The 26,588-nt window shown below is 41.0% G+C and overlaps 1 protein-coding gene across 1 annotated transcript in view; it reads left to right on the forward strand.

The window, feature by feature from the left end:
• Positions 1–26,588, forward strand: part of LOC127448186 (collagen alpha-1(IV) chain-like) — an 88,432-nt gene that overhangs the window by 43,665 nt on the left and 18,179 nt on the right. Inside the window, exons 2-32 of the mRNA XM_051710533.1 lie at positions 606–668; positions 1,842–1,931; positions 2,765–2,809; positions 3,017–3,061; positions 3,164–3,226; positions 3,350–3,403; positions 3,555–3,581; positions 4,156–4,233; positions 4,679–4,741; positions 4,934–4,969; positions 5,079–5,117; positions 5,573–5,665; positions 6,856–6,891; positions 7,106–7,165; positions 7,329–7,364; positions 7,480–7,524; positions 7,636–7,668; positions 8,539–8,599; positions 8,729–8,764; positions 10,710–10,856; positions 11,509–11,586; positions 12,464–12,547; positions 12,678–12,748; positions 21,395–21,586; positions 21,698–21,866; positions 22,846–22,938; positions 24,627–24,731; positions 25,157–25,254; positions 25,360–25,510; positions 26,112–26,225; positions 26,332–26,499. Coding sequence (XP_051566493.1) covers positions 606–668; positions 1,842–1,931; positions 2,765–2,809; positions 3,017–3,061; positions 3,164–3,226; positions 3,350–3,403; positions 3,555–3,581; positions 4,156–4,233; positions 4,679–4,741; positions 4,934–4,969; positions 5,079–5,117; positions 5,573–5,665; positions 6,856–6,891; positions 7,106–7,165; positions 7,329–7,364; positions 7,480–7,524; positions 7,636–7,668; positions 8,539–8,599; positions 8,729–8,764; positions 10,710–10,856; positions 11,509–11,586; positions 12,464–12,547; positions 12,678–12,748; positions 21,395–21,586; positions 21,698–21,866; positions 22,846–22,938; positions 24,627–24,731; positions 25,157–25,254; positions 25,360–25,510; positions 26,112–26,225; positions 26,332–26,499 — 2,473 coding nt within the window. The remainder of the gene's footprint in view (positions 1–605; positions 669–1,841; positions 1,932–2,764; positions 2,810–3,016; positions 3,062–3,163; positions 3,227–3,349; positions 3,404–3,554; positions 3,582–4,155; positions 4,234–4,678; positions 4,742–4,933; positions 4,970–5,078; positions 5,118–5,572; positions 5,666–6,855; positions 6,892–7,105; positions 7,166–7,328; positions 7,365–7,479; positions 7,525–7,635; positions 7,669–8,538; positions 8,600–8,728; positions 8,765–10,709; positions 10,857–11,508; positions 11,587–12,463; positions 12,548–12,677; positions 12,749–21,394; positions 21,587–21,697; positions 21,867–22,845; positions 22,939–24,626; positions 24,732–25,156; positions 25,255–25,359; positions 25,511–26,111; positions 26,226–26,331; positions 26,500–26,588) is intronic.

The raw sequence follows: 26,588 nt of genomic DNA on the forward strand, positions 1-26,588 counted from the left end.
GATGGCTTAAGGGTTCACGCCAGGGGCGATATTTGAGCCTTAAAGTAGTGATTCCCATGATCTGCAGCACCTACACAATGACTCAGTTAGGACATTAGGAGGGATCACGGGTGGGGGCAGTGCGCTCTTAGGCCCAACCCCTGCAGCTGGTGCTGCTGCTAGCCAGGCCTGCTTCTCCAGATGTGCAGACATTTGGCTGGCTGCCTCACACGTGAGCTAGAGAACGGCTGCATGCAGAGGGGTTGAATAGAATAATGGTGAAGTGTAGGTCTGTTCCCAGGGTCCAGTATCATGCTGACACCAGCTGTCCATTCACTGATATCTAGTGGGATTTAAGAGAGCATTTTATTTGGGTTTTAACACTAGAACAGTTCTGTTAAATTTTAGCAACACAGGGCCATCGCTAAAATGTGTGGGGCCCGTGATAGGTTATACCTAAGGGACCCCCCCCCCATTGGAGGCTAATACTCAGTCCTTCAGTGGCATTTCCTCTTACTACTGACAACACCATGTGTTAACTGTATCCTAGTGGTTCATTGTGGAACTGTGGAAACTTTTTTATATTAAATATATTATGACTAATGTCATTTTCTGTCTGCTTGCAGGGTGTAGGGTGTTCTGGATCTTCATGTGGAGGATGTGACTGCAGTGGTGTGAAAGGGGCAAAGGTAAGTATGTTTTCCTCTTCTGTCTAAATAATCTCACCTGTTTTGCCTCTTATTGTTGCTTTTGTTTCTGTGTGTGTGTGTGGGGGGGGGGGGGGGGGGGGGGTCATATGGTTGATTTCTCAGTTGAGGTATCATTACAGTTAAAAAGGATACAGATTATATTAGCTTTAAAGGTTATATTGTGTCTCTAATTCTTTTCTGATTTTTTTTTCCAATTTTGATTAAGATTGTTGAAATGAATATATATATATATATATATATATATATATATATATATATATATATATATATATATATATATACTGTATAATAAAGATTTGTTGTCTCCAACCATGCTTTCATTAGCAAACATTGACACACATTCACATGTACACAAAGCAATTGAGTTATTCCAAGCAAATTCTATTTGGTTATGGTTTAAATGAGAAGTGACATATGAGCACATCTCTGCCAGAGCATCAGAATGACAGTTCAGTATAAGAAATTTGATTTATTGTTAGCATTCTTTCATAATGATTAAGAGTAGCTTATTAGGTGTAGATAACACAAATCGATCGATTTCTTTTCATTTCAACAAGTTCAAGGGTCTTTGACTGCTATTGTAGCTAACTTGTTGAATTACAGTAGCAAGTAGTTAACACTTTTTCTCCAAAAAGTGATAAATGTCGTTACCATCGCATGAAATTACCATTGCCATTCCCAACAATATCAACAATTGACACCATCACACATCATAACCAAATCCACTTGAAGGCGGATCAAGGCCATGATCAGATCTTTTTCCCAAGACATGTCAAATGTTTTATAACACATTTAAAATATTGTATGAAGAAACTTAATTTTTTTTTTAAGAAGAGAACTGTACTATACATACTGTACACACCCAGCACAAGAATACCCTAAACTTTGTTGTTGCGTGAGCGTTCCTTTCAATACAAGTCTTTTCAATGCAGTTTATATGTCGGAGTTGGACCAGTAATCTCTCATACGAGGATCTGTTGCGCCATCTAGTGGTGCAGTCATGAGAACAGCCTGTTTTCTTTTACATAAGGTCAGGTGATAACGTGCTGCTCTGAATGTGTATGAAAAAATTAAAAATGCTGGAAACCCAGGTGGATGACACTCTTGGACTATGGTTTCAGTTCTTTTAAATCAATTGTTCTTCCTCATTAGGGGGAGAGGGGGTTCCCTGGTTTGACTGGTGTTGTTGGATTCCCTGGATTACAAGGTCATGAGGGCCCCCTGGGGCCAATAGGACCAAAGGTAAAGTACAGTAAAAGACTCTATCGGCCCATAGGTTAACATCAACTATTTGATTTGGGCAGAAATTTTTAAAATGGACATTTTAATCTAAAAGAGTCCCTTGCCTGAGACTGTTATTTATCGTACAAAGGTCCTTAAAATCAGACATTGAAACGTACTGAAATATTATATTGAACTGCACTGGCCAAACAATATGCAAAATTATTATCATGACATAGATTGAATAGGAAAATTCCTACTCAACGCACATAACAAGTGCTGAGCCAAATATTGCATTAGCCTTTTCCTTATAGTTGAGTGTTTGGTTTCTATTTGTCTCTTGAATTTTTATGGTTTCATGATAGGCAGCAAACAATTCACACAAAACACAATATGGTCAGCACAAACCAAGTTTATCCTTGTTGCAAGTGAACCCAAATATACAGTAAAGGAGCCTGGGTTGCATTTTCTTTTACCATGCGTAGATTTTAATGGTTTTCAAGGATGTGGGCATGTCTTGCTACCTGTCCATGTTGGCATCTGCCTAATTTGACTAGCTTTTACCAAGTGACAGGTTAATTAGTGCCAGAATAGTGTAGAGATTAACCACAGAGCATTTGCCGTCAACATCAAAAGATATGAAAAGTGTTTCTCCTCCCTTTTAAAAGTTAATGAGCCTATTTATTTTGCTAACATAGCTATGCACGATTATGTGGTTAGTAAAATATCCACCATTTGACAATCACTGTTCTAATGGATCTTAGTATGATAAAAGCTAATATTATGTTTCAGTGTTCTTTCTTGTTTTGTTTTTTTTTTTTCTTTTTTGGTTGTTTTTTGTTTTTTCTACGCAGGGAGATGCAGGAGAGCCAGGAGCTCCAGGAATGAAAGGAACCAGAGTTAGTGTCCTCATCTGTCTCATGCTCAGGAATACCATATTTTAATCTGACTTGTTAAGATACAGTACTATTTTGCAAAGCCGATACATTTTAAAACTATTGCTTCATTTGATATAACAGTAGCATTGTAAAAAAAAAAAAAAAAAAAAAAAAACATTTGCAGCATTTAACCAAATAGATTTAGTTTTAATGACATTCCTTTTGCAGGGCCCACCTGGTGTGGCTGGTTTCCCAGGACATCCAGGTATTCCAGTAAGTTGTAGCTCTTTTTTAAAAACAAATATCATCAATTATTTTGAATTTTAGGGATCACTGGTAAACAACATAGTAACCTTTTATTTTGATTTTCTAAAGGGTATTCCAGGACAAGAAGGCCCACCTGGACCTCCAGGAATCCCAGGCTGCAATGGAACGAAGGTACACTAAATGTAAAGTAGGCTGATTGTGATGATTAGACACTGATAAAACAATGTGTTTACATAATAATGCAGTTCTCAGTCAAAATGATTAGTTTTGAGGGTTTGTTTTTGTGTTTTGTAGGGGGAGCGGGGTTTTGACGGCATTCCAGGCCTTCCTGGACTGCAGGGACCACCAGTATGAAAACTTGTCTCATATATCGGATCTTATCATTTCATATCATATCCCTCTAAAATGTCACATTTATGACAGTATTTAATGTATTGTGCTATTAAATTAATTACATTTTATATATTGTATTATAACACTGATTCTTCTTTTTCCTTAGGGTATTCCAGGTTTGCAGGGAATGAAGGTATATAATGCAGGAACTTACAATAGTTCTGTATGTCAAAGCAATAAGCCATGAGAGGCTGTGTGTTACAGTGATTTGCCATAGGTATGGGGTGTTCTTAAGCATGACATGAAGCAGAGTGCTTAAAACCCCTTTAACTGTGGTTAAACCACTGTAATGCATAGCCTTGAGTGGCTTATTGCTTTTATAAAACATAACCAACAACAATATGATATGATAAAGACACCAACATTCACTAAAGGTAAATTTTTGTAATTAATTGGCTAAAATTCGGAACAAACAATTTATCCGCCAAGTAAAATAGTTCAGAAACCTAACTGTAGACTGTTTACAATCGTGAAGGAATATAGCTACTTGGCACAGTATATAGTGTTAATCAGCATTTTACAACAATTCAAATGCAAATGATCCAATCAGAGTTTGGGGTCAGACCTTCTCATGTCAAATATTCTTCACAGACTTCACATGATTTCAACATATCAGATCATTCATTTATTTCTGTAAATGTTGATTAACATCTTGAAAATGGTGTAATGCCTTCGCATTCATGCCCATTCATATTTCACTCTTATAGGGAGACCCAGGTGGTTTTACTGATGTAATCATCCCTCAGAAAGGAGACAGGGGCTTCCCAGGACAACCAGGTTCAACAGTAAGCATTTTCATTTCAATGAACCAGTTTATGTTCAGATTGAAAATGTGCATTTACTTTTTGCATCTTCATGCTTAAAGGGATAGTTCACCCAAACATGAAAAATCTTTCACCATTTACTCACTCTCAAGTTGTTCAAAACCTGTATGATGTCTTTTTTTATTCTTCACAAAAGGGGATATTAGGTAAAATGTTTGGGACTGACAGCTTCAGTCACATTTCACTTTTCATGTATAGCAAAAAGGTACAATGAATGTGAAAGTTGACTAAGGCTAACATTCTGCCATTTGTGTTCTACTGAAGAAAGAAGTCATACAGGAGTTTAATCAATGTTAGGGTTAGTAACTGATGACAGAATTTTACTTTTTGGATGGACAATCCATTTAAAGTTATATGCTTTGTTCCATTGTTTCAAAACTTTTTCTCATTTTCTTTTCTTTTTTAGGGACCACCAGGAAATCCAGGACTACCAGGGCCAATTGGCCCACCTGGACCAGTAGGACCTTCTGTGAGTCTAAAAATCTATAAAAAACACAAATGAATAAACACAAGTGAACTTGCTGCCTGTACTGGTAGTCAATGCAATCTTGAACAGCTCATTGTCTTATGATGATATCCAATATTCAGCAACATTCTTTTCAGAAATACATGTTTGTCATTTCAATCCTGAATCTCACACCATGCCATTTTTCTTTTGAAGGGAAGACCTGGTGATCCTGGCCAAAAGGGAGAGCCGGTAACTGTTGCACTTATTGTGTACACATGCTTATCTGAAATGTTTTGCACTTTCGACAGTGTTTGTGTCTGGAATTTGTAAAATTACCAGCAGTCTTGTTGACTTGCAGGGTGACAGGCTGTCATTTGTTGCGGAGAAAGGACAAAAGGTTAGTCTGCTGTGCTAATGAGGACATCTTAGACCAGCATGAATCTCCATGTTGGTCCAGTCTGGTTTATGCTGGTTAGTGCTGTTTTGGTGCTTGACTAGTGAGTGAACCAACATAGCTATTTTAACCAGCTTGCTCCTTAAACTAATTAAGAAGCCTTGTAAGGACACCAGCACACCAGCATCCAGAGCCCAACATATGTTGATGACCAGCAATGCTAGTTTTTTCAACTCTTTGACACATATTGTCTAATAATGTGTCTGAAATGCATTGGAAATGACACTGGCAAGTAATAGACTTTATCTGCCTGGATCCACAGGTGTTCTCCTCACAACTGAACATAACTGAAATCTGAAATAATGATGCAGTCAATAAGCAAACTACATAGCCATAAACACATCTGTAATCATTTCCAGACACTTAGTATCTTATACCTTCTTTGCTTCTCTTTATAGGGAGAAAGAGGTTTAACAGGTCCTCCCGGTCCACCTGGTAGACGAGAGGAGTTTGAAGGCACTGGCACAACAACTTATTTTCCTGGACCACCGGTATGATGTCATAAAAATTCCAATGGTTCTTTAATAGCTTTGTAGAGAGTGGCAGCAAAAAGTTTGGACATTTAAAGCCTTGAAGTCTTAGATTGCACGACCGATGGTCATTTAGTGTGCATAGTTCTGTGACTCGTGCCGTCAAGTTGCAGACGCTACAGTGGATTTCAAATCTGCCCGACGAGTCATCAGGTGTGTACACTGTTCCGACGAGCGAGAGACCGGCAATGAGCAACAGTCAATGAAATATAAAGAGAACACAAGAGGAGAGCAATGCTTTGGAAATCAGAAGGCAAAAAGTAATTAAAAATAAAATAAAACATGACCCATGTCTCCCGAACTGCTTTCTCATGATTATTTTCAGTTGTTTTTGTCCCGTCCTGCACAAGCCCTTCTTTCATATTGTTTGTTAACATGTTATTGCGAATAAACTAATACACTGCAAGTTGTGTAGTGTGCTCTTGGCTTAAACCACGCTTAACCCTAAAAAGGTTTCTGTATCCTGGGGGATACAAACATTTAAGAGGCAGGGGAGAGGAGCAATGAGTGAGTTTTTGTGAAAAATATTGAAAAGGGGGTCCCTGCAAATACTGAGGACATACGACTTTGTATATAAAGTCTTGCAAAAACTCACAGTCTTTATCTAAATGTAAAATGGCAGCATTTTTGAGAAGGCAGCTGACCTCGAGGCAAAAGCTCCTGTCTTTTCAATGTTATTTTCATGAATTCATCAAGCTATGCAATTTAAAATAAAAGCATTATTTTAGTAAAATAAAGCAATAAATAAATAAACATGGAAATGTATTATGTGAGTCCTAATGTGTTGGAAAATAGCAATTAATATATTTTCAGAGGTACCTTTATATGCTTTCCATTTTTAGGGTTAAAATGTATGAATGTCATTGTGTGAGAGCAGAATATCAAAATACTGTAAGTGACAGAAAGATATCACAAGCACTCTTTTCAAACAAAACATTTCACAAAAAGAAGTTTGATTAGGTTTTAAATGAAAACAGTTCAACATTTAAATGTGTCCAAATACATTTTGGGGCCATGGTTTTTATTTATTCATTTGGTAAATTTTCATTCATTTCTAAAGTCTTTTTTGCAGTGATTTAATGTAAATAAGGTAATAGTTGTAGTCTCAGCTACATTGGTAAAGTGTGCCATGTGCCTTGCATATTTTCCAGGGTGAGCGAGGCTCAAAAGGAGAGAAAGGAGACAAGGTAAGTGGTAGCAACGATAATTTATAAAAACTAAAAATGCATCTGGGTGAAACAGAATCATTTTTTCCTGTATAGATGTGCATATTTGACCTGTAAAACAAACATAGGCTTTGTGTTGATTTAATCCTTTGAATTCATTGATTTTTTTGAACTTATCCTAAATTCTGAAGAGATGTTAATGACAATTACCTCTGCATTTCCCTTCTGCACAAAGGGTTTCTGTGTACCACATCAACATGGAATCAAAGGTGAACATGGACCGCCTGGACCAAAGGTAAGTACACAAATACACAACTACACAAGCAAATCTTTACATTGATCATATCAGCTTTAGTTCTAATATACATCCTGATTTTGAATTAGTATTAATTGTCCACTTACTCATAGAACTGTGCTTTATGGTATGCAAAATCTGAGCTTCACTTTATGTTTTCAAGGGGAAACCAGGAAAAGATGGACAGAATGGAGAAAAGGTAGAGTATGGTGATCTAAGACAATGATAATTACCTAGTAGATTTTACTTTCTTATTTCAAATACTTTTATCGCATTGAAAGAGATTCTTTTTGAAACTCTTTTGTTTATGATAGGGGGAAAGGGGTTTCCCTGGTAGTCCTGGGCTTGAAGGCTTGAAGGTAAGCAATCCTTTCTTGGAGAAGCATCCTCAAGATTTGAAAACAATATGCACCATTGCCATTATTTCTTTTAATATAATTTATTTAAATTATGACTTTTATTCCTGTTAGGGTGACAAAGGAGAAAGAGGACCACCAGGATATGTAAGTGGCCATACAAGAGAGGCCTCAAAACATTGCAAGCAATTGATAATATATTATTAATACACACTTTCTATATGGTATATGAATAATATATATTATTAATATATTATATTTATATAGATAATGATTAATATATTAATCATTTTCTTGAACTACTGGAATATATTGTCCAGATTAGATAAATGTAAACAAAATCAGAGCATTACACAGAATTTTCTTTTTTTTTTTTTCCTTATCAGTATTTTGGTCTTGTTCCCAGTAAAAAATATCTTAAGATTCTTAAAACAAGATACATTTACATTTACAGGCGATAAGACACAAGTTTAAACTTTAAGCTTAAACTTTATCTTAAGATACATTCTAAGGGTGGCTGTGGCTCAGGTGGTAGCGTGGGTTATCCACTAATCATAAGGTTAGTGGTTCAATTCCCAGCCCACATGACTCCACATGCAAACTGTCCTTGGGCAAGACACTGAACCCCAAGTTGCTCCCAATGGCAGGCTAGCACTTGCATGGCAGCTCTGCTGTCATTGGTGTGTGTGTGTGTGTGTGTGTGAGAGAGAGTGTGAGTGAGAGATACAGTGTAAAGTGCTTTGTAGAACTGGTAAGGTTAAAAGGTGCTATGTAAGTGCAGGCCATTTAGTTTTTTTTTTTTTTTTACTAGAAAATAAGACAAAAATACAGATTAAAAAAATGATAAATTTTTTGCAGTGTAATCTATGGGTGCTGCACAGTCAGCTGTTACTATATTGTGTATTTATCAGCACCATAATCTGTTTTATTAAAACTCAGATAATGCCAGCTGCACTAAAACTGAAAATTGCATTTTAATTGTAAATTTAGTCACTAACGATAATAATCATCTTAAAGGGAAATGTTCTTCCGGGGGTTCCTGGTCCTCCTGGCCTTCCTGGAGCAGAAGGAGAGAGAGGTGACATGAAAAAAAGAAATACACCATATTATTGTCAATCACTTTGAAGTTTTTATAGTGCCTTGTCAGTATGTAGTTACCCTATAAGTTTTATAACCTGTGTTGCCAACTATTTTCTTCATTCATCAGGTTACCCTGGGGAGCGTGGTGATCCTGGTCCTCCAGGTGAGAAAAGCACACTTTAGTACTATTCAGACAGACTTATGGCACTCATCTTGACTCGACTCTTTACTTTTCTGAGCTTGCTTTTCCACTGCAGTTTAGTGCCGTCTCAACGTGGGTGGGATTATAGGCTGATCGTCATAGTTGTGCCGCCTCTACTGCCGTGACATCATCTTAAACGCGACACAAAACAAACTAGCAACAACAGCTCAAGAACATTACTGACCATAAACAATAGCACGACCGCTAGCTGTTAGCTACTAGCTCATTGTGCTGCATAAAGCAGTTGTTGCATGGTGATTTTACACAAGTATAATAGTTAAATTGGCCTGGTTGTTCTAGAAGCAAACTTTCCAGTAGCTGGTCAACTAAATAAAGTGAAGCTTTCAAGCAGAATATAGAGTTAACGTACCATCAACAGGGCACTCTCCCTCCCATTGCTCGCTTTTGCCATAGATAGCGTCCATTTGGTCGAACCGCTTACACTTTCTTCTGTTTGAACCACTCGGCTGTTGTGGTCCTTGATGGTTCTGTAGTCACTTTTAACTTTTTTTAACTTTTCCCTACACTGTTGGTAGGTCCGGCGTAGCCGTGTGCGGCCAACAGCTGAGACACTTCCTGAAAGATTTTTTTGTTTCACGTCGCCCCATCCAGATCTCGTTGGATCCTCTCCTCCGCTACTAATGACAGCAACGTCTGCACCTCGTTTATTGACCACGGCGTGGTTTTGCGCACAGACATTTCGAAAGTCATGTGAACAAATGATACTGCTATCGCTGTTGCTAACTATAAAACTAGCGGGTTGATGTGTCGCAAATGCAGTGACGCTGGTAGTGACGATTCTCTCTGACCATTCAGTGATCTGCAGAGTTTTGACGTCACATTTAGTATCGGCTCAGCTCACTTGGAACCTCGACCGAGGTGGTACTAAAAAAAGTACCAGGAACCAGGTACTATCCACAGTGGAAAACCCCAAGTCAGTCGAGTCGAGCTGTACCGTGCAGTGGAAAATCCCCATTAGTCTTCTAAATGATATCTTAGGAACAATTTCTAACATAGGGTGTTTGATTTCATGTTCTAATTCAGAAAGAATTGGGATCTCTGTTACTATTACAGGGGTGGGAATAGTCTACTCTCTCCTATCCCAGCTTTATGCAGAGACAACTAAAAGCAAGCCATTCACAGGTTGATTTTGTTGAAAACTGTAAACTTTGTGTCTCTGTGGCACTATACAAATATTGGTCTGTTTGTCTGAGTATCCCGACTGCCTAAAACAGCAATATTGTTTCAACCAATGGTGTGAGATTGAGTCATGACTATCTGACTGTCACCAGTTCCATTTGGTGGCACCAGTGATGCAGAAATGACACTTAAGTTTGAATTTTCTTTTACTTTGGTTGGGATGCCAGCAAAACTATAAACTTTAGTTATTTTTTAAGGAAAGTTGCCAAAAGAACTCTAAATCCATAATGATGGAACACCAGGTAGCACAATGATACATTTAGTTTTAGTTACAGGAGAAATGTGGTGGAAAAATATACAATACGAAATTATACACATTACTATCCTGACGGGATTCTAAGTTAGCGGAGAAAAACAGTTGGTAATTTTCTTTTTAATTTAAGATGATTCGCTTATGTTGATTGATGAATATGAACTGCTTAAGATGAATCAATTATAATGTATCCTTCCTCAGTTTTTCAAGCTGCTTTGCACTAAAGCATCTGCTAAATGAATAATTGTATATGCAATTTTGAAAGAGAGTTGTTTGGTTCAGACTGGATTAAAATCACAAAGCTTGTATGTGAAAAATACATTTATCTATCCTCCTCAGGGAAAATAAGTTTCATCCAATTAGGGCTTCCTTTTAGGTAGAATTAGAACTGTACAATACATTGTAGTAGTTGACACTAATGTTTCTTTCCTCGACATTCATGGCCGGCTGCAGGAAGAAATATTCAGGGCCCTCCTGGACCTCCTGGCTTCCCTGGAGAGATTGGCCAAAAGGGAGATAAAGGATCTAATGGACTGCCTCTTAGAGGACTTGATGGAGCTGATGGACCACCTGGACCACCCGGGGCTCCAGGAGAAATTGGTGAGGCCATCTCAGACAGAAGTGACAGTTTTTTCTTGCTGTTGCATACACATCATTCAGCAACCTCATGGAAAGACTGGAGTGAACATGTCATGCTAGAAAAAGGATTTTATACTGTATGTAAGGGATAATGTGCAGTCAGCCGAAACCCAGACAGGGTGATCTTGTACATTCCTGAAGGATGATACAATAATGACCATTTTGCAATAATGACTAGCTGACTGTAGACTATACCTCTTATAATACTGCTTACCAAATAAACTAATTAATGGACAAGAATAATTGATTTGAGTTTAATTTATTTTTTTATGCCAGAAGTAAGAGACCACCTAGCAATGCAAGAGCCTAGCACAATGTACGAGATTGGTTGCCAGGGACAACGGTCAAATGTACAGATTAGTGATCATTATACAAAATATTTGACCATGGAAACTGATTGACCAATCAGAATCAAGTATTCCAGAGAGATGTGTAATAAGAACAAAAATTCACCGATGCACCAGTCATACTGTTGCATGAGAGCAAGGCTAATAGTGATGTGACCATAGTAAAATCAGTGTAAAATGTGCTTGTGTGGTACATTTTGTTGTCTTTTTTTTATCTATTCCAATGTGTCTTTGGCTGGTTATTAGTATATTATCTTTTATTGTAGATATAAACTGTGATATTGCAAAAGGAGCTCCAGGCCCCCCTGGACCTCAAGGGTTGCAAGGAGAGGTGGGACAGAAAGGTGAGTCTACACTGTGGAAAAAATAATAATTAAATGTTAACTACGTTTCAGGCTTTACGGGATGTAATTTTAATGCCTGTATATTTTACGGTGCATTACAATCGTTTATATTTTATCAAATGATACATTAAACTTCTGAAACTGTAAAAATCTGCTTTTCACTTTATAATGTATTGTTAATCACCATAGTACTTACAGAAGGACACATGATGACATGAAGTTCATCAGTAGTGGCCCTATCCAGGAGCAATGACCAATAAACATGTAGAGACAGTGCTCAGTGTCACTCACACAAACACTAAACACCATCAGGGTAACACAAATTAAAATAATGCAATAAACATTAACTTAACTACATCAAATATAACACAGAACACCCTAGAGTACATAACTGATATTAAAAATAAGAAGAAACATAACTATTTCCATAAAATATAATGAAATGTAGCAGGTCACGCAAGGAATTCTGTGAACGCCCTGATATTTTTTCACCATAATTTTAACAATAATTTACTGTAAAAAGTACATGTACTCTTTTGTTAAACATAATATACATTTTTACTGTTAATCATATGGTAAAATCCTACTTTTTACATCAAAAAAATAATTTTTACCGTAAAAATTTATTGTTTTTTTAAAATATATTATATTTTTTTCTGTATATTTTAAGAAAACTACGTTAACAAAATACGTTTTCTTTTACTGTAGCATTTTTACAGTCTTTTACAGTTAAAATTACAGACATTTTTTACAGTCTATCTATCTGTCTATCTATCTGTCTGTCTGTCTGTCTGTCTGTTTGTCTATGTATCACTAATTTATTGACTATAGGTTTGGTATTAGTTAGTATTGGTTCTTAGTTTTCTTGTTCTTTCAGGTGATCAAGGCGAAACATGTACTGAGTGCACTGCTTCCGGGCCTCCAGGGTTGCCTGGTCCCCAGGGGCCAAAGGGTCAACAAGGTGAGAAGCAATGAGCAAAGCTTTTATTTTAAGGGTGATCTATAGTCTCTCTCACTATTGCAGTGACTTTATTTTCATATACACTGTTTTGATATATTCTGATGCATCATGGTGGATGTTTTTATTTTAGGTTTTCCTGGAGCAGCAGGGAGTAAAGGAGAGAAGGGTGTGCCAGGACCTATTGGGCCTGCTGGAAATCCGGTATGTACATTTTCCATCTGTGTAAATGTGCACAAGAAATGAAGGAATTGCCAGGTGAAGATTAAAATGAAAAACTTTAATATAATGCTAGCCAGATAATTAAATATTATACAGTCGTCATTGTGTTTGTGGTGTCTCGTCAGCGCGGGAACGCACGCATGCCGCTCCGCAACTTTCTCTCTTGCTTTGATGTCACGTGCACACAAAAGCACTGCACGTCTCTCCACTGTAGTAGATTGGCGCCAAATAAATTATACCTGCATCTCCTGTCTCCATCAACATGCCGGAGTGCCCTTTCAACGACAGCTGGCTAGAAGAGGAGAAATAAAATATCTCTATGTGGAGAAGCGATCAACTACAAGGAAACCATATGTCTAAGTGTGCAAAAAATGATAATAAAAAAGACGTCAATGGCTATTTGCACTTATCAGCACTAAGCCAAAGATTTCGTTAAATTTGAATTTACTTTGGAATAATTTACAATCAATATGTAATATCGCATGAATACTTAAAAGCTGGGCAGAAAGACAATGTATGTGATACATTTTATGTGTTAAATTTTGGGAAATCGAAATTGCGATGCCTGTGTGATTTATTAAACCCCCAAAAGGCTGCAATTACATTAAATAAATATATACTTATAGTCAGTGCTGGGCAGATTACTTATGAATTGTAATCAGGTACTAAATACAAATTAGATGACAAAAATTACAATCAGTACCGTAATCTCGTAGATTACATTTTTGAGGTAATCTAATCCAATTACTTTTGGATTACTTTGGTATTACTTTCAACCTAATTCTGCATGGTTTAATCATTTGAGTGGTGCTTACGTCCACAAATTTTTCAAAATTATCGCAAATAAGAAGGAAGTTTTCATATTTCCATGTTTTAAAATGTTTGAGTTTAACAGGCATTTCTTATTGGAGTTTCTAAAATTATGGACAGGTTCTCGGGGCATGTTAACACAAATGTGGTCATGCAATTTCACCATTTTACAAATGCCATCCATGTGTGGTAAGAGATCAGACCAGTTATATTTGTGAATCAGTACCACAAAAACGTCTCAAAGTTATCACTACACCAAAAGTGCATTCATATAAATTTTTGAAGCCAACTACAAAAGCAATTTAAGAAACTAAAAGTAACATTACGGCCAATTGAATATGAAATGACATGTATTTGTGCATTTTGATGCATTTGATGGACAAAACCCTTCCAAAAACATTGTGACAAATGGTTATATTCCACACAGAGTGATAATTCAAATAATAACTGAAATAATGTGTTTGAGTTGGTTAGATTTGTGATGTAAAGTAAAAAAAAAAACATGCAAACACACCTCCAAATGCTTCTTTAGATTTGACTTGGAATCCTTAGCAGTTGGCAGGATTTTAACTTTTGGAAGGCAAAGTTTACATTGTACAGTGATGCTTTTGCCTCGTGTCTATAGATCCAGCGGTCACACGCACTTGATTTTGTAATCTGGTTACGTAATCCAGATTACATGTAATCAGTTACTACCCAGCACTGCTTATATTCTGAATTAACATGGTCCATGGTTTTCAACTGTCTCAGTGGCTCGCAAAGCGCTGAGAACACACAGTGTTACGAAATAATTTATTTTCACGTGATTCAAAACTTTCTTGTAATAACGTGACACTGGGGCACAGAAGAGGAGGAAGTGGCATTTCACCACATTGTAAATGAGCATGTTTAAATAAATAAAAACTATGTAAGACATAATGTCTTCAGTTTACTGTAAAACATACGCTTAAGGTTTTAATAGGACCAATGCTGTGTGAATGTAATGAAATTATGACTGTTATGACTTATGATATTTCTGTTAAAATGAACATTAAATAATAATCATTTAATATTACATTACAGTAATATAATATTACAGTATGCTTTTGAAATGGATGTCTCTGCATGACTCTTACCTTTTAATAATTTAGTATAATTAGTATAAATATTGTTATTTATTCATTGGCTATATATTGATATGTTGGTACATTTACCAATTTTAATATGATTAACACAAATGTATATTTATGATTAATATTTTTCTTCCATGAACTTATTAAGTGGAAACATGACTTGATTATTTTAAACTTGAAGAAACCTGTTTGATAAGCAATGTTACTTGTTCTAAGGTCTTGTACATGTATCCATAAGCCTACATATTTTAGCTGTCAGAACAGCTGAAATCACTCATATGTAAATAATAACATAACATTCTTCAAATCAGTCTGATAATTGCAGTCATGTCTTATACTGATGTGGGGGAAAACAATAGACCTTTTTCACACTCTGGGTTTTGGAACATGGAAGTAAACGTTTGCAGGGTAAACTTCGACAGCGGTGAATGGGAGATCACAGCAAATATTATTTCCAAGACCAAAATAAAAAAATCAACTCTTACGTTTGAATGACTTTCCAGAAGAGGAAAAAAATAGAGAGCAGTGGATTAAGACAATAAAATGGGAGAAGATGCCAAATTTCCTGTCACTCTCTTAGCAGCTGTAATCGAAACCCCCTCAAAGCTATAGTAATTTGTTTTTTAAAACTAATTCCAGGGTAATATAACACAAGGCATAATGTTATAAATGTACAATCAATATTTAAAAAAATTATAATATAAAAACGTTTGCGAGATTTACGCTGCTAAATAAGGCAGAAATGCATCATCACAGTCTGAGATAAAGGTCTGTCCCATAACACAAAATGTATTTCTGCTGCAGATGTGCATATTTAAAAGTGAGATTCCACATCCATCTCATATCTTGTCACGAATAGCTTGTATTTTTCAAAGCGGTCTTCTTTTAGCCATTATTCAAATAGCTGAGGGCAAAACATCAGTTGTAGAATTTTTGCTTTATTTGAAGTGAAAACACACACACACCTTCTTTAAAAATAGCCAAATCCATTTTTTATTTCTTTTCATTTACCACATGTAAATGATTAAGTAACTACAGTTACCAGGATTTGTTTTCCCTCATGGTAATTCACACCCTATAGATAACATCATGGTTACTTGTGTAACCTCCGTTCCCTGATGGAGGGAACGAGACGTTGTGTCGATGTAGTGACACTAAGGGTCACTCTTGGGAGCCCGAGACACCTCTGGTCTTTGATAAAAGGCCAATGAAAATTGGCGAGTGGTATTTGCATGCCACTCCCCCGGACATACGGGTATAAAAGGAGCTGGTATGCAACCACTCATTCAGGTTTTATGCTGAGGAGCCGATATAAGGTCCGGCCATTTCAGTGGGTAGTTCAGCATTGTGGCAGGAGGGACACAACGTCTCATTCCCTCCATCAGGGAATGGAGGTTACACAAGTAACCATGACGTTCCCTATCTGTCACTCACTCGACGCTGTGTCGATGTAGTGACACTAGGGGTCCCTATACGAAACGCTACAATTGGCTGAACTGTGTTACATGAACTGGCGGTATGTGGTAGGCAGACTACTGTGTGCCTCATAGCCAGCACACCAGGTCGACACATAACCTCCCCCAACATATTTATGAGGTCGAACAGCCCTTTTTGGGGACAAGTCGACTACCCAAAAGATAGAGACAGGCTTAACCCAGTCGTGGCCTCTTTTCCCCTTCTTTTTTTCCACTCCCTAAAAAAGAAGGGGGATTATCCGACTGGGCCACCAGGTCTAGTCGGGGGGTGTCCCTCCCAAGGGGAAGACACCACGGAGACCACACATCGCCCAAAGTGAGGGGGGATATTTAAGTGGAAAAATATGTCACATGGTCTTTCCAACCATGTGGAGAGTCTTCAAGGTAGATCCTGCCCAATGGGGGAGGAGTTACTACAAACATGGAGACTGGGGCAGAGGAGCTCTGCCCAAGGAAGACGCATTTTGCCAACAGGGAAACAAATTAGCGGAAGATTTATAATCGCATGGGGTTAGCCTTACAGGGAACCGCCACATGTGGAGCACCTACCCCAGAACAGGGCTCTTAGTTAGTGCGTGTACTGGGCTGACAGTGAGTCTCTCCAAAAACTCGAATGCCAAAGGGCTCGGAGGAAGTCAACCAGGGAATAAAGTTTGTGAACACTACTGGGAATTAATGGCACACGTCTTCAGCTCCAAGGGAGGTGGAAAGCGCTATGTGTAAGCAATACACCCGGCCAGCTATCCCGGGCTTATCCGCTTGTGTTGCATGCCACTACCTGGGACAAAACCGGTTCCACCCGGAGGTTGTAGAACCTTGCACAGGTTTTGGGTGTTGCCCAGCCCGCTGCTCTGTAAATGTCTGTTAGAGAGGCACCCCTGGCAAGGGCCAGGGAGCCGCTGCACCCCTGGTAGAATGGGCTTGTAGCCCTACCGGGGGCGGCATGTCCTAGGCGACATATGCCATAATTATGGCATCAATGAGCCAGTGGGCGATCCTCTGCTTGGAGACGTGCTTCCTCTGAGCAGACAAAGAGCTGCTCAGAGATTCTAAAGCTCTGCGTGCGATCCAAATAGATGCGTAAAGCGTGCACCGGACACAGCGACGACAGGGCTGGGTCTGCCTCCTCCTGGGGCAGCGCTTGCAGGTTCACCACCTGGTCCCTAAAGGGGTGGAGGGAACCTTGGGCACATAGCCCGGTCAGGGTCTCAGGATCACGTGAGAGTAACCTGGACCGAAATCCAGGCATGTTTCGCTGACAGAGAACGCTTGCAGGTCACCTACCCTCTTGATGGAAGTGAGTGCAGTCAGGAGGGCAGTCTTCAAGGAGAGTGCCTTAAGCTTGGCTGACTGCAAAGGCTCAAAGGGGGCTCTCTGTAGACCCTGAAGAACTACGGAGAGATCCCATGAGGGAATGAGGCACGGTCTGGAGGGATTAAGCCTCCTGGTGCCTCTTAGGAACCTGATGATCAGGTCGTGCTTCCCTAAGGACTTACCGTTGACTGTGTCATGGTGTGCTGCTATGGCGGCAATGTACACCTTCAAGGTGGAAGGGGACAGCCTCCCTTCCAGCCTCTCCTGCAGGAAGGAAAGCACTGATCCAACTGCGCATCTCTGGGGGTCTTCGGGTCGGGAAGAACACCACTTAGCGAACAAACGCCACTTAAAGGCATACAGGTGCCTTGTAGAGGGGGCCCTAGCCTGAGTGATCGTGTCTACCACTGTGGGTGGTAGACCGCTTAGGTCTTCCACGTCCCGTCCAGGGGCCAGACATGGAGATTCCAGAGGTCTGGGCGCAGGTGCCAGATGGTGCCCCGTCCCTGAGAAAGAAGGTCCTTCCTCAGGGGAATTCGCCGGGGGAGCTGTCGCGAGGAGCGTGAGGTCCGAGCACCATGTCTGGGTGGGCCAGTAGGGTGCTACCAGGATGACCTGCTCCTCATCCTCCCTGACCTTGCACAGGGCAGGAAGGACCTGTGTCAAGGAAGGATCGAGACGTGGAAGTACGCATCCTTCAGGTCTACCACCGCGAACCAATCTTGATGCCGGACGCTCACCAGAATGCGTTTTTGCGTCATCATCTTGAACGGGAGTCTGTATAAAGCCTAGTTCAGAACTCACAGGTCCAAGATTGGCCGCAACCCACCGCCTCTTTTCGGTACGATGAAGTAGGGGCTGAAAAACCCCTTCTTCATCTCGGCTGGAGGGACAGGTTCTAATCGCGCCCTTCCGTAGGAGGGTAGCGACCTCTGCGAAAGGTAGCAGCATTTTCGTCCTCCACCAAGGTGAAGTGGACACCGCTGAACCTGGGTGGACGCCTGGCGAAGTGAATCTCGCAGCCGAATCGGACAGTCCGGACCAGCCCTCGTGACGGATTGGAAAGCGCAAGCCATGCTTCCAAGTTCCGCGCAAGGGGAACCAAAGGGACAACGGGCCTTGCGGCAGGGCAGAGCTCGAGGTGCCACACCACGTCGTGGCCGTGCTGAGTCTAAGGACATCGAAGCACTTACCTGGCTCCTTGTGACCACCCCTGGAACAGCCTGAGATGGGGGAGGAAGAGGCCTGTCCTCTTGACCCGTGGAGACTGTCACATCAGGGGCGGATTTTTGCCACAGCTGGGCGCTCAGGGGCAGGAGATCACCGCTGGAGCGCCAAACCTGCCAAATAGAGTGGTGGATGGTGGTCATGTTGACGGCGGTGCACATTGGATACGTGACCCAGGGAACAAGGAAAACGCTGAGCTCTTGAGTACTGCAGCCACTTGGGCATGCAGCGCAATTAAATGCAAAAGGTAACAAAAAGATGGAGAGATCTGCTTACCAGCTCCAGAGCAGCGGGTTTCGTTGTCCCTGGGTTGCCTGTCTCAAGGGCGCTTTGAAGCCTTTCATGGGTTCTGGGAAGCCGTGAGAGGGGTGGTGTCTGCTTCCTGCGGTGGGCTCCATGCCGGGGCTGGGCCGAAGGGGCAGGCTGCGGCAGAGCCGGTGCAGTCACTGCAGGGGGACGTCCTTGGCGATGAGTAGATGGGGTGTGGGATCTTGAGCCATGCCGGGGCAGGATATGATGGCTAGCATCCGTCTACTGCTCCACCATCGAAAACTGCTGGGCAAAGTCCTCGACGGTGTCGCCGAATAGGCCCACCTGGGAAATGGGGATAGCAAGGAATCGTGTCTCGCCCATCTCGACCAGGTTGAGCCAAAGGTGGTGCTCCTGGACCACTAGTGTGGCCATCGTCCGCCCAAGAGACGACGCCGTGACCTCTGTTGCTCGGAGAGCGAGGTCGGTCGCCGAGTGCAGTTCCTGCATCAATCCTGGGGCGGAACTACTCTCGTGCAGCTCCTTTAGCGCCTTGGCGGACTTGCAGGAGAGCCATGGTGTGCAGGGCAGAGGCGGCTTGTCCAGCAGCACTGTAGGCTTTAGCCGTCAGGGACGACGTGAGCCTACAGGGCTTGGACGGGAGCTTAGGGCGTCCACGCCAGGTGGCGGCGCTCTGCGGGCATAGGTGCACCGCGAGCGCCTTTATCCACTGGGGGATTGCCGAATAGCCCTTGGCCGCCCCACCATGGAGGATAGTGAGGGCGGGGAAGCTGAAAAGATCGGGACCGGGCAGTAAAAAGTGCCTCCCGCGACCTTGTCAGCTCTTCATGCACTTCCGGGAAGAAAGGAACAGGGGCGGGGCGTGGCTTTGAGTGGCGCCGCGAGCCCAGGAAACAATCACCGAGCCTCAAGGATTCAGGGAAGAGCAGTGAAATCCACTCTAACCGATGCTCGCGGCTGCCCAGGAAAGCATGTCGTCATCTCCGCGTCAGCCTGTGACTGGGCAATCGTCCCCGAAGGGAGGAGCCCAGCTGAGGCTTCCGACTGGACGAGCCCACTCTCCGATGCAGCGCTTGAGAGCTCATCACTTTCACGGGCTCCGAATAAGAGGTCGAACTCGCTATGAGACGAGCTGGCGGACTCATCCGGAAGCCCGATCGGGGCAGACGAGCGTGCTGGGGAATGGGAGGTCCGCGGGGGGATACCAGGTGGAGGCGGTCCCATTGGGTTCCCCAAATCGCCCCCAGTGCTATCCGCGCTGGCCTCATACCCGTGGGTAAAAGGACCGAGGCGGGAGCCTCTGGGGTGGCTCGCTTTCTTACGAAGGTGAGCCACGACCGCAACGTTGCCATGGACATATTCTCGCAATGAGAACATGACCATCCATGAACGCTGTCTCTGCGTGAGCAGTGCCCAGACATAAAAGACAGTGATCGTGACCGTCAGAAGGCAAGAGATAATGAGCGCAACCAGGAATAACACACAATCGGAAGAGCAACTTTAGAAAGACTCGCCTTTAAAAAGACGTTCCGTGTGTGCTGCTCTTTTAGAGAAATATACTCTTTTAGAGAAATATACTCTTTTATTTCTGCCGAAGCGCCCAGGGGCATTCTCTGCAGTACACCAGTGCAGAGGGGGGAGAAGCCACTGAAATGCGCCATCAGATCCAGCAGAGGTGAATGAATAGTAGTATTCAGCTCAGTGAGCATGACCGTTCGGCTCCGAAGAGAAAATCTGAATGAGTGGTTGCATACCAGCTCCTTTTATATTCGTATGTCCGGGGGAGTGGCATGCAAATACCACTCGCCAATTTTCATTGGCCTTTTATCAAAGACCAGAGGTGTCTCGGGCTTCCAAGAGTGACCCCTAGTGTCACTACATCGACACAACATCGAGTGAGTGACAGATAGGGAACCGCTGTTGCCGACTGTATGCAAGACTTTGGATGTAATCTTATTTAGGATTCCAGTCTTAGCTGTCTGTGGGTTTAAAGGAATTCTTGAAACTTTCATTCTCATTTTAATAGAGTAGAAAATTATCTGTACAAACCCTGTCTGATGCATTTCTCCACTTTATCAATATTTTCTAGTCTGATGCATTTCCACTAATCAATCAATCAATCGTAATGGGAAACGCACCTCCAAACAATTTTTTGATGCAGGTGCATGACTAGAAAATATATTTATGAAAGCACACACCACAGTTTCACCATTAGTGAAAACACACACTAAAGTTGGCACACTGTTGCTCCCAAATCAATTAAATTTACTCACGGCACCTTTATTTCTCTTGGTGAGCTTGTTACTAAATTGATTTGGGAGCAACAGTGTGCCAACTTTGGTGTGTGTTTTCACTAATCAATCAATACTTCCATCAATACCAGCACTATCTTATCATTCTCACTTTTCCTTGGTCTTAAGGGTCAGGATGGCTCTCCAGGTTTAATGGGTGCCCCTGGTGTTCATGGTGAGCCTGGTGATATATTTGTGGCACCAGGGCTGAAAGGAGACAAGGGGATACCAGGCACTACTGGTAACAGAGGATCTCCAGGTGTTAATGGGCTCCCAGGAAAAGATGGCCGACCTGGGCAACCTGGACCCAAAGGAGAGCCTGTGAGTTAGAATCAGATGATTATTGTTTTGTTTTACTTTGTCTATTCTGCAATGTTTACTTTGCCATGGAATATTTCATACATTTATTCACAAATCTTTTTCCATGATTAGGCTAGAGAAGGTATTAAGGGGGACCGTGGCCAGGATGGAGATCCTGGGATAACTGGCCCGCCTGGTGAGAGAGGTCCCCCAGGTCTTGCAGGGATAGGTCGTCCTGGTGAACCTGGTGAAAAAGGCACTGCAGGGTTTCCTGGTGCACCAGGAAGGCCAGGACAACCAGGTCAGTTATTTAGAGTAAACTGTGTTTAAAGGTATAGTTCACCCAAAAATTTTCACAACATACATTGTATCAAAGCAGCTTTACCAAAAAATCATGCTTTAACAGAAAATGAAACTGTAATATCTGTAAAGTCTTCATTGTGTATTTTGATTAAAATATGATTGTAAATTGTGTATAAAAATAATTAAGTAAATAAGTAAATAATATTTATATTTAGAACCCCAGTGAGCAAGCTGAATGTGACTGTGGCAAGGAACACAAAACTCCATAAGATGTTGGTTAATGGAGAAAAATAACCTTGGGAGAAACCAGACTCACTGTCATACACATCCCAGATTTGTATGACTTTCTTTCTTCAGAAGAACACAAATGACAATTTTTAGAAGAGTATCTCAGCTCTGTAGGTCCTAACAATACAGGTGAATGGTGACCAGAACTTTGAATGTGCAAAAATACATAAGACTCCAGTGGTTAAATCCATACCTTCTGAAGTGATATGACAGGTGTGGGTGAGAAGCAGATCAATAATTAAGTCCATTTTACTATAAATGTCCACTTTCACTTTCTCTTCCACATTTGTTTTCTTTTGTTTTTGGTCATTAGCTATTCTTCATGCATATCGCCATCTACTGGTCGGGGCTGGTCAAAAAAACCCACCCACAATTTTTCACATAACTTCTAAATTATTGATTTAACCACTGGAGGTACATGAATTATTTTTATGCTGACTTATGGTTTTTGGAGATACAAAGTTCTGGTTACCATTCACTTGCATTGTAAGGACCAACAGAGACGGGATACTCTTCTAAAAACCTTCGTTTGTGTTCTGCAGAAGAAAGAAAGTCATACACATCTGGAATGGCATGAGGGTGAGTAAATGATGAAAGAATTTAAATTTTTTGGATGAACTATCCCTTTAATCACTGGATATCAGTGTTCTGATTATATACTGTATAACCATAATCCCAAATGTCTTTAGGAATTAAAGGTGAAGCTGGTAAAATTATACATTTACCTGGACCTCACGGTGCACCAGGGCCTCGTGGAGAGACTGGCAGACCTGGTCTTCAAGGTAAATTCAAACGTTTTGCTAACTAGGGCTGTGGCAATACAACCATATATCGATATATCGCAATAATTTTTCGTACATTATTGTATCAATACTTTATATAATTGGTCACCAATTAGTGGACTGCAGCCCGGGTATGGACACTGACATGACGTCGGCTGCTCCATCTCACTGTTTGTACACTTCAAGTGATCAATGCGACAAAACAACTGAGCTATTTACACCACAAGTGCTCGGGCATAGATAGCACTGATCTTTCAGCACTGTATCCTCGAAAATTTTTCTCTATTACAGAACACACTCCATTTATACCTTCTCACACTGTGTGTGCATTGCTAGACATGTGACACTACGAGCAGAGTTGCAGATACAGTTATTTTAATGACAGTAGATCGTAACGGAGAAATACAGTGAGCAGCAATATACTGGCAGCTTTTGCTAAAACACTGCAGAATACGAGAGTGAAGCAAAGTGAACTTAACTTCATTTGTCTAAAATTAATCCAACCATTCAACTAAGTCAGGTTTGTGACAGGACAACATGCTTCCAGAATGCCAACATCAAATTGTTTTTTTAGTCTAAAATTAGCTTTATTAATAAGCATGTTTTGAACCTTTCACAGACAGATTATTTTTGTGAAAATTAATCAGAGATGACATCATCTCTGGCATAGATGGCAAGGAAAAACAACCAATTTGATATTGCTAGTAGCATAGTGAATTTTTCATGAGAATGTTTCCATTATTTGAAAGTCTGACCATTTATACTTAACTTTACCTGTAATATTTTTAAGCTTCACTATTGTGATGTAGATTGCTTGTTGTTGGTAGATTTTTACTTTGAGGAAAATATAAAAATGGTCCATTCAGAACTTTACATTTTCAAAATTTTCTCCCGGGGGATACCCCTAAACCCCCACACAGTGTCTTTTAATATTCATATCAAAGTGCGACTGATGAACTCATTGAAATATTTGAATATTTTGGTAGAAGATCCCCCAAACCCTACTACTTTGGCTTTGTCTCTGGGACCCAGTCTCCTAATCCTTGCCCAGTTTTGAAGAGACTGTTTTGACTTTATGATTTTTTTTTTCTTCGTCTTTTACAAGGTACTATTGCTGCCAACTTGGAAATTTATAATAACTATTTTAAAAAATTAGCATTCCTTATGTCATTTCATAGCTATACTGACTACTGACACCATGTAATTATTGTCTGGACCTTTGCTGGGAAGGAAATGTAGAGACCGGACCTCTTGGAACTTTAATTGAAAACCCTTGTTTAGATCCCTTTATTTATTTTTTATTAATCTATTTGTGTATTCATGTCATATCCTACATTTCAGTAATGAATAAGGAGATTGTATAAGTAAATGCAAACTCTGAGATGGGCATTTTTCTGTGCGGTCAGAGTCACTTTTATGAAGCGCTAGAGAGATTGAAGCTGAACGTGCAGATTAACTTTTTCTGTCGTGGACACGCTGGGTCTCTGTCTCGTGCAGTTTTAATTGCAAACCAATTATGATACCATAATGTATACCGATATATTGAAATGTGACATATGTACCACAATATGTATTGTGAGTTGGCTAGAGGTTCCCTGCCATAATTCTAATGTGTCACTTGCTTGAAAATGGCTTTACCTGTGAGGAAGAGCTGGTTCTGGTGACATCTCTTTCAATTTGTCTCTTAGGTGAAAGAGGTCTTCCGGGTGAACGTGGAGTTACAGGATTCCCAGGAAAAAAAGGTGACCCTGGACTGCCAGGCATTGGACTTCCTGGGCCCCCAGGGCCAAAAGGTAAAGTACAGGTGCCAGTCGGTAACTTGTTTAAAGGTGCTGTGTGTAATTTTTTCCAGTGTTGAAATACTGTAATATGTGAAATGTGTTTGGGAAACATCATTTTTTAATTCTGATTGGTGGCACTAATGGCACAGGAATTACACACTACACCTTTAACTATTATCTCATCACTGATAACATGCATTCAGTGGTACATTGGCAAAGCATGCTAGGTTTCCAATATCGGTTTCAGACTGGGTGTAGGTAACTCATGAGTGGTTGTCAAATTGTGAGTTTGTTGGCAATACACACCCATAATTCTAATGTGTCAGTTGCTTCAAAATGGCATTATCTGGGTGTCAAAATTATGTATCAATTCACTAATCATCTTTCTCTCATCTTTTCTAATCACCTCAATTTGCATTTTTCTTGTCCACCTCTAGGGTACTCTGGGATTCCAGGTCCTGCTGGCCTTCCAGGAGAGCCTGGTCAAACTGGCCAGGATGGCTACCCTGGTCGTGCAGGGACACCTGGGCAAAAAGTATGATGGTGGATGTAATTTAGATTTTTCTGTGTTTTATGCTTTTATAGAAATGCCTGAGAAAGTAGGTAACTTTTTCATTGATGTGAACTGTATCACATACAGGGTGAACCTGGCAGGGGTCTTCCTGGTCCTAAGGGCTCCATAGGCCAGCCAGGATTGCCAGGATTTACAGGGGAGAAGGGCAATCCTGGAATGACAGGGGTTCCTGGAGCAGAGGGACGTACAGGGCCTCCCGGGCCTCAGGGAATTAAAGGTAATGTTAGGCTATATGTTTGTAGGCCACCGAGATGGAACAACATGTAGAACTGTATCATGTATGACAAGATACCTTGAAGGATCTGCAAGTAAGGCAGTACTCAAACCTGTGAGGTGCAGCCTCTGTGATGCCCACTTCAGACAACAAGGTCTAGTGCAGGGGTCAGCAACCTATAGCATGATTGCCAGCATTCGCACGTGGAGGGGTAATCACTGGCATGCCAGCAATGGCAAGAGAGGTGTAGACTATTTTGTTTATATGAAATTCCAGCACAGCCATTGACCAGGAAAATAAAAAATGGCACTCCATATCAAAAAGGTTGCCGACCCCTGGTCTAGTGACTCACTGTATTAAAGGTGTCAGACAATACTTGCAAAATGAGGACATACTGTAGGTACTGGTGCCAGATTGTTTGTCATCCTGTATGTTGTTCTGAGAAAGAGAAGTGCAAACTTGATTGAAAACAACTCTGAACTGTGTACCAAGAACAAGAATATAGAGATTGGTCTGGTCTGTTCTGGAGAGATGGCTTGTAGAAGAAGGGAGGGGGTGGGTTATGTGGGGTATAATAGTTTGAAATTAATTTTGACTTTTGTAGGTGACCCCGGACCTCCAGGAGTTCATGGTTTGATGGGGCCACCAGGTCCTCCAGGGCTTGGAGAACCTGGACCACGTGGACCAATGGGGCCACCTGGAGGCCCTGGACCTCTTGGTGAGTTTGTCGCCTAGGTATAAATTCTTACAGTTTAAATCCAGTATGTACACACATGCATATATGTTTTCATAATACATGGTAACATGCCTTGATGATGTCTCAGGTCAGACAGGTATAAAAGGAGAGAAGGGTTATCAAGGACTACCTGGTCTGGACATGCCAGGTCCTCATGGAGACAAGGGTAGCCCTGGTGTCCCAGGGCTACCAGGATCTAAGGGGTTGCCTGGTCAACCAGGACTTCCTGGAAAAGATGGCTTCCCTGGTGAGCGTGGTAAGTGCTTCTTGATACCCTTTATATTCCTGGCATTCTCCTGGCTCATATTTGTTTAAGATGCCTATCGCTGATTAGACATATTCATG

The sequence above is a fragment of the Myxocyprinus asiaticus genome, chromosome 11 (assembly GCF_019703515.2).
Source record: "Myxocyprinus asiaticus isolate MX2 ecotype Aquarium Trade chromosome 11, UBuf_Myxa_2, whole genome shotgun sequence".
NCBI classification, from domain to species: Eukaryota; Metazoa; Chordata; class Actinopteri; order Cypriniformes; family Catostomidae; genus Myxocyprinus; species Myxocyprinus asiaticus.